This window comes from Myotis nattereri (assembly GCF_964212035.1).
Source record: "Myotis nattereri genome assembly, chromosome: 8".
In the NCBI taxonomy this organism is placed as follows: Eukaryota; Metazoa; Chordata; class Mammalia; order Chiroptera; family Vespertilionidae; genus Myotis; species Myotis nattereri.
Window position 1 is genome coordinate 38,475,876 of NC_138083.1, and position 11,656 is coordinate 38,487,531.

An 11,656-nucleotide genomic window follows, 5' to 3' on the forward strand; every position below is an offset into this window, starting at 1 on the left:
TGAGGGTTGATCAACATTTGGGAATTGATGACTTGTAACTGAAGCCAAAGGAGAGAATGAGGTCTCCTTAGGAGAGAATATAGAGCGAGATGAGAAGGGGGCCTTGAGGAGCTCTAGCACATAGGGAATAGGAGGGAGGAGCAGTGTGGGGGCGGGGACCTCGGTAAATATGGACAGGCTCGTGGCCTCTAAGTGGTTCTGTCCATCTCTGTTTCTTATTCTGGTATTTTGAGAAGGGGGTCATGATTGGAGTTTTTCCACCCACAATTGTATCACATTGTAAAAACGTAATCCCTGTGCCTTGGGACTCTGTCCTCAGACATGGCATGCTATTGAGCATTATAAATAACAAACATTTTTATTGTCATTGGCCACTGGTGAAGCCAGCTAAGAGTCCAAAGGAAGGAGGTGATAAATGTTCTTGTTTTATAGGCAGAGATGTAAAGTCAGAGGTGTGTGGCCTTTGGAGAGCTGCTGATTGTGTCTTAACCCTACGAGGCTAGCCACAGAGGCCTAGGTCAGTTTAGCAAACTTTCAGAAAGAGGGGTGCCCTTTACTGATCTCTGAGGTTTTTTAGTGGTGCAGTGGATTGAGGTCTTTTGAGGCAGGAAGTTGACAAAGGGTTTACAGTATGCCTCCATTCTCCCTCCCCTGACTTACCCTGCCATTTAGAGGTTAATTTGGGACAACAATCTCATCTTTTAAAATATAAATATAGTACATAAGCTTTCATTTTAATTTATCTTTGCAATTTAGGGGGAGTGAAGCTCACATGAGTGAATTGTCTTCATAACTGAAGCTTACTGTTTTGCCCCCCCCCCCCCCCCCCCAGTTTTCCAATGGATCAGTAACAAAAAATACAGTACCATTAATTTAACTTCTTATTGGTGCATCACTAGCAAATGGCCCCAGTTATGCCAGCTTTCCTGTGTGCTTCCATAATGCAGCCTTCTCTCACTCAGACTCCTGAAGAAATGGAGAGGGAAAGAACACAACATTCTGTGCATAAACAATCTTACAGAGAGAGAGAGAGAGAGAGAGAGAGAGAGAGAGAGAGAGAGAGAGAGAGAGAGAGAGAGATTGATTTGGAATTTGGGTGGGGAGGGAAAAAATGGGGGGTTTAACTTGGGGCTAGGCAGCTCTTAGGAAGGAAGGGAGCCTGTGGGAATAGGGACAGTTTGTGGGACTCCAGGCAGCCCAAGGGCAGGAGGGAGGTACCTGGAAGTAGAGGGTGGCTGGAGGTGGGAGAGGGCAAGAGTAGGGGTGGGAGGATCCAGAGAACAATCTTGTTCTTTTTGCTTTGTTGCTTAGGGCAAAATCATCTCTCTTGCTTGGCCTATAGAAAGAAACAAGGTTTATTAGTAGCTTTTTGGGTCAGAAGATAATATTTTTGGCTCCAGATGATGGGAAAGCCTTTGCAAAGCAAAAGAATGTCTTTCCTGTTGTTCCAGTAAGCTGATTTTTTGCAACTAGTTTGTGACTTCAGTACTTCAATAATTAGATTATTTGAAAGCTCTTTTGAGGGTAATCAGGGAAGAAAAAAGGAACACATACAAATACTTCCCACCCCACCCCCTTCCTTTTCATATTAGGAGCAAGAAACAATTGGTAAAATCAAAACTAAAGGTCCTAGAATCCTAAGCTAAATGAGGACCCCCCCCCCCCCCTTGACACCTCATTAAACTAAGACCCGAGAAAACAAACATTTGTTTGAGCCTGGGCTGCCCCCATAGAGATTTTGATTCAGTTCTCTGAGGCCCTGGCTTAGTATTTTCTTCAAATGCCAAGGTGATTCTGTTATGTAGCCATTGGAATAGTCCTTAGACCATTTCCTGAAGCACAAACCAATTTCGGGACAGGAGGTGTTCGGTTCTACAAGTGTTAGGTGGGAAATGATAGCAAGACATCCAAGTGAGAAGTTGGGAATAGAGACTGGGAATTATTTTATCAGCATAGCATTATTTCTTAAAACCCTAAGAATGAATTGCTAAGCTTTTCAAGGGAAATTAAAATTCAGGAGAGGCCTGAACTTAAAGGCATTGCCTGAACTACTTGAAGTAGCTTCTGTGCAGTGTAGACATACTGAAAAGATGGGGGTACTGTGCCCGAGCAGGGATGCAGCTGGGCCTCTGGAAGGGGTGGGAACTCAGGACCCCATTACCCACCATCTGCACCCCCTTGGCTTCTCCTCTCTGTCTGTTTCCTGCCTTTCACTTCTCTTACCTGGGTCCTGCTTCCTCTGTGTGCTGTCGTTGTGGTTAAGGAGAAACATGGCCACTAACAGCACCCAGAGCTGAAGTCCTTCAGCTTCAACATCTGGAGGCTGCCTTCCTGCTTGGTCCCAGTTTCAAAATCCCCAGAGAAGGAACTGTAGCTGACCTCACTTGGGGCAGCTATGGCCTGTGGCGTGACCTCTGGGAGCGGAGGGGAAGGTCAGTTCTCAAAGGAGCAGGAGTGCTGTGCAGACAGAGCAGGGGTCTGCATTCCTCTCGCGCTCTCAGGAGACTGGGCTGAGCAGTGGGCAGACAACCAGGAGACTGTGGTCTCCATGAAAACCACCCAGTGGTTCAGGAGAGCACGTGGAAAACCAGTCCCCACAGAGACCGGGTGATGAAAACAATCGTGTGATTGAGGAGAAGCTGCTCAGTTTGACGACAATGCTGTGTTCAGGCTGCTCCTTCAGTTTGGTTTCAGTAGAACGGAGTTCTTAATGGGGAGTTCCTGAGCCCCTAGGGCAGTGATGGCGAACCTATGACACGCGAACTCATTTTTTTGGTTGATTTTTCTTTGTTAAATGGCATTCAAATATATAAAATAAATATCAAAAATATACATCTTTGTTTTACTATGGTTGCAAATATCAAAAAATTGCTATATGTGACACAGCACTAGAATTAAGTTAGGGTTTTCAAAATGCTGACACGCCGAGCTCAAAAGGTTCGCCATCACTGCCCTAGGGGGTCCCTAGAGAGGCTTTAGAAGTCTGTGAGCTCCCTGGAATCGTGTACAAAAATGTGACATTTTCATGTTCATGCACATTTCCTGGGACGATAGTCCAAAGCTTTTCTCAAAGTGGAGTGCTGTAGTTTAATGAGGTGGGAGCCCAGTTCCTGGAATTTCAAGAGTGGCTAATAAGACAGTGAAGGTAGGGAGCCCTCTCCCTACTCGTCCTGAAAGCCTGCCTGAGCTGACTCCCAAGCCTCCTTTGGACCAGTTTCTACACACAGTGTGGATCCACTCAATCCTCAGCCAGTGGGTGTTGACTTGGTTCCGCGACTCCTGCAGCAGATAGTAATAGTTCATCTGGCAGCTAATCATGAAGTCTCCTAGTAGTTTAAATGCTGACTGTCCTAACATCTTCAGATGTTTAGATCACATCTCCCCAGCCATCCGGTGCCTTCATTTCCACTCTGATGTCTTTGTGGATTGCCACAGTCTCTTCTTGTATTAATGGGGACACTTGCTGTTGAAAGTTCAGAAACTCAGCTCCAGCAGTTTCCCAGAAAATGGTATTGGCTCTTCGAACTGGGAATTTCAAGGCACAGCTGGGTTCAGAGGCTCAATAGGGTTCTGTTGGTCTCTTCATTCCTGGAGGCTTTCCTGCAAGTGTTGACTTCATTCTCAGGCCCTTGCCATGTGTCAGGAAGATGGCTGCAGCAGCCCCAGTCTGCATCCAATTGCTCATTATTTACAAGCAAGAGGGGCCATTTCTCTAAGCTCATGGCAAACTCATGCAAGACCTCTGCTTCACATGCTTGCACCTTCTCCACAGGTAGGAAGGGCAATGGGTACCATTTCTGCCAGGCAACTTGAACTGTCTGCTAGTATTCCTATGTCCACAGTGACTGAGAGGCCCCAGAACCACATGGAACAGAGAAAGGGAAGGGCCCTAATCGAAAGGAGGTGCTGGGCAGACAAAGACTATTAATGGCCAGCATTGTGATCCAGTGGAGGGCAACTCACCAGAATTGATGACAAGAGTGATGGCTTTCAATGCAATGCCCAGGTAGACTTTACTGTCAGCCAGAAAACCCTGCAGTGTTGGAGCCCTGGAACCGGTTTTTGGATGGCACCCTCCTAGGGGCAGTGGCCTAGAAGTTCAAGACCCTGCTGGGAAATTCTGCATGAAGGTCTTGATTTTATACTAGGCCCCCCATTGCCAGTAAAGGCTGCCCTAGTAAATAATTAACCTGGGCAAGTGTATTCCTATTCTCAGCACCTTAGGAGACAGGTTGCAGAACCAACTGTGAATTCTGCCCTGTACTTTTTTTTAAGCTTAAGAGGAGTTTGCAGTTGAAATGGGCAGCAGGGATTTTTCCACTTAGTGAGTCGTCTCTGAGAGATTGCTGTGTGGTGGGCAGGGTAAAAGTATAAACATGGTCTCGAGATGTGAACCTGCTTGTGGGAGAGACATCTGGACACATAGGGAACCACAGACCAGCCGGTGGGAAGGGCCTGCGTTGTGCTGACTTGTGTCTGGAATGAACTCCTAAGGCTTTTCTCACTAATCACAGTTCTCCTTGCCTGCCAAGCACGTCCTGGACGCATGTCTCTGTGTCGAGCCCACATGCATGGCCTCCCCTGCTCCCTGTTTCAGCTAGTCCTATTTTCCTTGAGGCTAGAGCTGGTTCCATCTCTGCAAGGTCTTTTCAGCGCCCACCCTGCCCAGGGCTCTGGACAGGAGTGCACAGGGGGGCAGCAGGAGCTTCAGCACTAGTCACACCTGGCCTGGGTGCTGGCCCACCCTCATCTCCCTGAGCCTGTGTGCTGAGCTGTAAAAGGAGGACACGCCTGCCCGGCCCACAGAGTTCTTGAGGATCAAGTGAGATAAGGTGTGCGGGGTTTTCCGAGCTGAGCACAGTGGTTTTCTTTCCTGGACCAGTTTAGAGGAAAGCACGGTTTAAGTCTGTGCAGAATGACATTTGGTCCTGATTTATAGCACAAATCCACACCGAACTGTGTAGTGGAAACCATAAAATTCTGGGCGCTTTCCCTGCTGGAAGGGATTTGATGCATTGTGGCACAGATTCGATTATTTGAAGCTGATGAATAGCAGCAATTTTCTGGCCTTGTAAGCGGTTGTGGAGCTGCTTCATTATTGATGAGGCCTCTGTCCACAGAGGACATCTCTGCAGACCCAGGAGCCTCCTGGCAGGAGAGGTTTTCTTTTACTCCTGACAGTGTGATTGTCGAGGAAACTCAAAACTTGCTTTAGAGGAAGAGAGGTGTTCCCAGATTGAAAGGTGGGGCTGTAGCTTTTGGAATCTGCCCCCTGCCTGGCTTGTACCAGCAACGTGCAGTTGAAGAGAAATTAAGTCAGCCATTCTTGCCAGCCAAGGACTTGGAGCTCCAGCTCTGTGTGGCTAGGACCGCAGCAGCCGAATCGTGTGTAATAGCTGCCTTGCTTCCCTACAGCTTGCGGGGAAGGCAGCTGTGCCTCCGTGGACCAGTCTCTGAGCCTTAGTTTCCTCACCTGTAAAATGGAGCTTACAGTGGCTGGCTGGTCAGGGTGATGGGAGGCTCACGGAGCTGATGGTTGTGAAGCACCCACATGGTTCACATCACTAAGTATGCATTATCTTCTGCATTACCCTATGGTGCCCGGCACAGAACCCGCTTAACACTGGGCATAGACAGATGGGCGATGAATGTGGAGTGCCTGTGCTGAGCATGATAGGGAACTGAATACCTGGGAGTTGCTAGCTTGATCAGTAACACAGAGTGACAGAGTGGGATGCATGAAGGGGTGTGTCCTGAGACAGGGTCGAGGCTAGAGTGATAGGGCCCTCTATTGAGAGGGAGCCAGGGACACTTTTAAAGCAGAAAACAGATGCGGTCACCTGAAACAACAGTTTTAGATTCTGAAAGCAATGTGGCAGGTGGTGAGGAAAATCTGTGGGAGGCAGATACAATGAGGCAGGCAGGAGACTGCGGGGTCTGATCTGGCACAGTAGTGTGTGTCCAAAGGAGATGGTGGAATGAGAGCCCATTGGAAGGCAGAGCGGACAGGACCTGGGGACAGGTGGGATGTGGGGCATCGGGGAATGATGAGAACTCAGAAACGACTCGGAGCTTTCTGGCTTGGGTAACTAGGTGGGTGACAATGCCAGAAACTGAGATGGGAAAGAGAGGAGGTCGGGATGAGGAGACAGATAAGACGTTCAGATGACTCAATGACGGTAATATGTACACACACCTACAGAGAATTGCTTTCATCTGTAGAAAGTAAAGCATGACTCGAGGAGCACTAACCCACTTTCCTGACTCCTGTAGAACTTTCGTCACAAACAGGGGTCCTGGATGACCCATTGACAGACAGAATCTAGAACCAGTTGTCCTTGTCAACTTGTGAAAGTAGATTTCACAGTTGACTCAAATTATCCGTCTCCATAACCCTGAGGTCACTTAGGAAGCTGGAGAGGTATCCTGTATATAACCATTAAGAGCTTAGGTTCAAATCCTGGCTCTGCTGCTCACCAACAGACCTTAGCCGAGTTACTACCTCTCTGAGTATCTCTTCTTTCATCTACAAAATGGGCTCATTAGGGCACTTTGTGAGGCTAAAGTAAGATATGTCCAAACCATGGAACACAGGCATATTGTAAATAATATGAGCAGCTGTTGTGGCTGTTGTTATTACTGGTTGCTATGTCTAGTCCTATATGCTTCAGGGTATGTATATTGGGTTTAAAATCTGCTTGTGTCCTCTGTGCCATGGAAAAAGTGACGCCTAGTCTTATGTTATAGGGATCTCTCATGGTTATGGGAGATCTTGCCTGTTCTTTCATTTCACTCATTCATTCATTCATTCATTCAGCAACAATTGAAGTTGTCCCAAGGAGCTCACAGGCTAATAGGGGAGACCAACATGAGAACATGTAACTATGATAAGATAATAGTGGCATTAAAAGGTTCCTGGGGCTCTGCGGGGTGGTGCTGGGGTCCAATCCCAGCAGGTCCAGGGGTCCCCAAAGGTGTGGACGGAGTCGGCGAAGAAGGAATGACACGGAGACAGTGTTCAGTTGATCAGCAGCCTAGTCAGGATCTCCAGCCAAGTTCTGTTCAGGATCTCCAGCGAAGTTCTGCTCAGGATCTCCAGTTAAGTTCTGGTTAGGATCTCCAGCGAATTTCTGGTCAGGATCTCCAGCCAGGTTCTGTGTCCCTGTTCTCTTGCTAGGTTCTCCAGCCAGGTTCTCCAGGTTCTCCAGCCAGGCTCTGTAGCCAGTTCTCCAGCCAAGTTCTGTCTAGGATCTCCAGCCAGGTTCTGTAGCCATGTTCTCTCACTAGGTTCTCCAACCAGGTTCGGTCGCCGGGTTCTTCAGCCAGGTTCTGTCTAGGTTCTCCAACCAAGTTCTGTAGCCAGGTTCTGTCCAGGATCTTTTGCCATGTTCTCTCGCTAGGTTCTGTCTCCAGTTTCTGTGGCCAGTTTCTGTCCAGGATCTTTTGCCATGTTCTCTCCAGCGAAGTTCTTCTGTCTGTAGGTTCTGTGTAGGTTCTGTGTCTAGGTTCTGTGTAGGTTCTGTGTCTAGGTTCTGAGTCTAGGTTCTGTGTCTAGGTTCTGTGTCTAGGTTCTGTTCTCTAAGTTCTGTCTCCTGTTGTCTTGTTACATCTGTATTTATACCAGTTGATTCAATCCTATCAATCTCTATTCCAAAGGTTAGGGCGTTTCTTATCTCCATTCCAGGGAGTAAAGATTATGTAGCTTAAGCATGATTGTTCGTAGTTAAAGTGATTAACTACCCGCCTGGCACTTAGTTAAGGGGTTTTATTCCCTCCCTAACTTCGGGGGAAAATCCTTACCTGGGAAAACAACCTTTCTCGGAGAGGTGACCTTGGTTAAAACACATAGCGCCAAGAACGTGAGCAAACATATTAAGAACAGTATGCCATATACGCCAGGTCCCTTGAAACAGCAAGGACGGACCGGCTCCTGGCAGGGTGGAGGTGGAGGAGAGATGTACTTGGCTACAAGTAGAGGAGTAGAGAAGGAAGATTAGACTGTGAGTAGGAGTGTGTTCTACTTACTGAACCAAATCATGGGGAGGGCTTTACTGGGAGGCCAAGGAAAGAAGGGTGCTCCTCTTGTTAGGGGTGACCAGTGGGAGTCTGGGGCCTGACCCAGTGTTTGGGGGTGGTGGTGGAGAAGAGCACAGTTGAAGCTGGAGAGGTGGTCTCCTTAGATGCCATCCCAGGTGTGGGACATGAGACTGTGGGTGATGGAATCAAAGGGGATGGCAGCTGGATGTCAATTTCTCTGTGGATTCCAAACTGGGCCCCTCTGAAACCAGAGGAGGCACTCAAGCTCAGAGTGGGGCTCCACCTGGAGATCCTGGCAGGCCTCAGCAAGTGCCCTGTGCATAAACCATTGGTCTAATCAGGGCCTGTTTGCCCAGGGCACTCAGGGACCCACTGGTTTCCAGGGACTGACGGGTACTGCTCCCAAGGTCTCCCAAGGCATTGTGCCCTGTGGGGTTTGCCTTAAACAGTAGCCTTCCCGCTGAGCTCTGCAGCCTGCAGCCTGTGCACTTGACACACTGGCTCCTCTGAAGTTTGGTTTTGTTTGCTTTTATAATGGGACTTTTTTTTTTTTTTTTGCCAAGTTACATAAACAGTGTCAGCACAGAGGGACAAGCTGGGGAAGTCCAGAGTTGTCATCAGAGACTTGGCCAGAGGAGAGACCGGCCTGCTTATTATCTTGAGACGATCACTTGTAGGTTTCCTGGGACTGAGGCTGGGCCTTTACATCTGAAGTCTCAGCTGGCAGGGTGGAGAGAAGACAATACTGGCTGATAAGAGGGAGCTGACGGACCTCTGGACTGAGCCTTCTGGCGGGGACTGCCCCTCCCCAGCCGAGGTCCTGCCTCTTCTGTAGGGTGAGACTTAGACCAGGGGCCAGTGGACGAGCTGGGAAGGATAGAGCTTAAAGCAAGCTGAAGCTGGGAGTTGTCCAGTTAAACAGGGGGAAATATTTTTCTCTTCCAGAAAAAGTGTTCTCTCCTGATACTCTTAGTCTTTTGTTTTGTTTTGTTTTGTTTTCAAATTATTTCATAAAAGAACAATTTTCTTTCCATAGTGTTGGGGGCACCAGGGTCGTGGGGCTATGGGCACATGAAGAAAGGGGCAGCTGCAGGTCAGCCCATTTCTTCCACAAGGGGATTCAGGGCTAGTGTCACCGGATGTTTAAAGTTTTCAAAAACGCTATGGATCCGGATTGAATGGGAAATCTCCCAATTGGCTTAAATTCTTAAAAATAAACTCTGTAGGCCAAGTGAAGTTCGCCTGTGGGCCAGATGTGGCTGGGAGCTGTGGTTAGTGCTCTCTGAGCTGGATGGAGCTTGCTGACGTCTTGCCTGGCTGTGGCACTGTGATTGATCACCCAGGGGAGGAAGGGATACTCGACAGGACTGAGCCCTCCCCAGATTCCTCTGACAAGAGCCTGGTGGCTGGAGAGGCTGAGGCCCTTGCCCAGAGCCCACTTTTTATATCACCACCGTGAAGGCTGGGGGCAGATCTGCAGGTTTGAACCTCTTTCAGGCCACAGAACTTTGATTAAACCGTCTTATTGGGAAGGAATCACAGTGTCTATGACGGATGAAAACCAGGGCTTCCGCAGGCATCGGGAGAGTCTGGAGTTCTGCCCTGAAGCTGCCTCCTGCCCACCCCATGGGGCACCTCTGCCACGTTCCACAGAACAGTGCAGTGACTGCCTACCTGCCAGCACGCCACCCTGTGGCCCTGGCTTTCTGTGGGTTGAATGGTAGGAGAACAGCAGGGCCAGAAGGGGAGAGCAGGCCATAGTGGCATTGCCCCACAGCTGGCTCATCACCCAAATTCTGCCCAGACCCTGCCCAGGGTGACCAGCCAGCCACTGGGTGCAACTACATTTACTGGGTGCTTTTTGTGCATTATTGCCTACTTATATTAGTCCTCCAAGCTATGCATCGCTACTTCCATTTCATAGGTGGGCAAACCAAGGCACAGAAAAGGGAAGCAGATTGCCCACAAGGTCACTTGACTGGAACATGAAGGAGCCTAGATCCTACCCAGGCCTGTGAGACTCCAAAGACTGTGTCCTGTCCTCAGGGCCTCCCTTTCTCTTTACTAAGAACTGCCCTGCTCCCAGGGATTAACCTGCACACATACCCGTCCTGGGTCCCAGCCATCATGGTTTCCATCCCTTGTGTTTCTGTGGCATGCTACAGTCTGCAAAGTCCCTTCAGACATGATCTCATTTTGCCAATGTCAGGCTTGCTTAATCTAAGCAGGACTCTTTGTTTTATCACCATGCAGGAGACAGAACCATCTGAGCCCAGAAGTGGGGAAGTGAAGAAGCCCAAGGCTGCTGCTCCTTCCACAAACAAGAGGCCCAAGAAGGAGGCCAAGAAGAAGCGTTAGAAGACAGGCCTGTGGAGCCGGATGGGAGGGGCAAGGGCCTTGAAGGCAGCCCTCTGGGGACTCAGCGTCCTGTTCCCTCACTCCGTCCAGGCTCAGAGATCTGGGCAATCATGACAGTCCCAGGTCCCAGCTCGGCAGACCACCACTTCCTCTTCCTTCTGCTTCCTTGGTGGTTTAGAGTCAAGGAGACTGAAATACCCTGTGAGCAGAGACTGTTTGAGAAGCCTGTTCACAAGTCCGGTCAGATTATGTTTTCAACTTAATCATGGAGTCTGGCCTTTAGTACCCACCTTGTGGATTTACACTACGTTTCAGAGCCATTAGCTAATGCTGACAAGCACCGCCCTCTCCCATTATTTGTGCACCACAGACCTGCCAATCAGTCACCTTTGTCTCTTCCGCTTGTGCAAGTGGAGCCAGGCCTCACCTGTTTTGTTTAGGTCAAGACACCATGTCCAGTGTAGTGCTATGGCCAGGTCTGAAAACTGCCTGGTGTGAGAGCCAGCAGAAGACCCAGGTCAGGGTAATGCCTGGTTCTCCTCCCGCAGATGGAAGAGGTTTGGGTGAATGAGTGTGTGTTTCTTGGGCCCAATTTTCTGAGTCTCTGAAATGAGGCAGGCGGGGGGCGGGGGCGGGGGGGGCGGGGGGGCGGGGGCGGAAGGTGCCTGTCACTCTCAGACCAAAGTCTTTTCATCCTATCATAGCACATTCAAGGTGAGCCTTTTGGCTTCCACCTCTGCAATATCCCATGTGTCTCTTCCCTAAGCCCCCAATTCTCTCACTCCCTGACCAGTGTGGAAAAGTTTTGGGGGGAAGTAAATGTGAATAAACTGGCCTGCATGCTGAACCTCCTGTGTGCTGTCTGTTGCTGAGCAAAAGGGGGAGCCTGGTCCCTGCCTTAGGGGTGAAGTAAGGGCTCACCCTTGGAGAGGTGGGACATTGTGGCTGAGGATGGCTAGGGGTGGGGGCAGCTCTGCAGTCATCCTGGGACAACTTTTCAGGAAGGGTTTAGCCAGCTGCTTCGTGTGGCCTTTAGTCACTGGAAACACTTGTGAATGTCCATGTATGTGTTAAAGTTTCCACTGGGACCAGGTCCCACTCATTCCCAGTTCCTGTTGCCTGAGGAAGGAGCTGCTTGTCCTTAGAGTGACTTGAGAAAAATCAAGTCGAAGGCCTCACGTGGTGTGGGGTGGGTCACACAGGTCCAGCCATGTACCTTGAGTCAGCTGCCAAGGAAAAGCCTCGACCTAAGCCCGATTCG

The 11,656-nt window shown here is 49.3% G+C and overlaps 1 protein-coding gene across 3 annotated transcripts in view; it reads left to right on the forward strand.

The window, feature by feature from the left end:
* MANBAL (mannosidase beta like) overlaps positions 1–11,240 on the forward strand; it is a 28,018-nt gene extending 16,778 nt beyond the window's left edge. For all 3 annotated transcript variants that reach the window (XM_081097098.1, XM_081097097.1, XM_081097099.1), the window contains exon 3: positions 10,291–11,240. In XM_081097098.1, coding sequence (XP_080953224.1) covers positions 10,291–10,395 — 105 coding nt within the window. In that variant the 3' untranslated portion in view covers positions 10,396–11,240. The remainder of the gene's footprint in view (positions 1–10,290) is intronic.
* Positions 11,241–11,656: the final 416 nt, after the last annotated feature.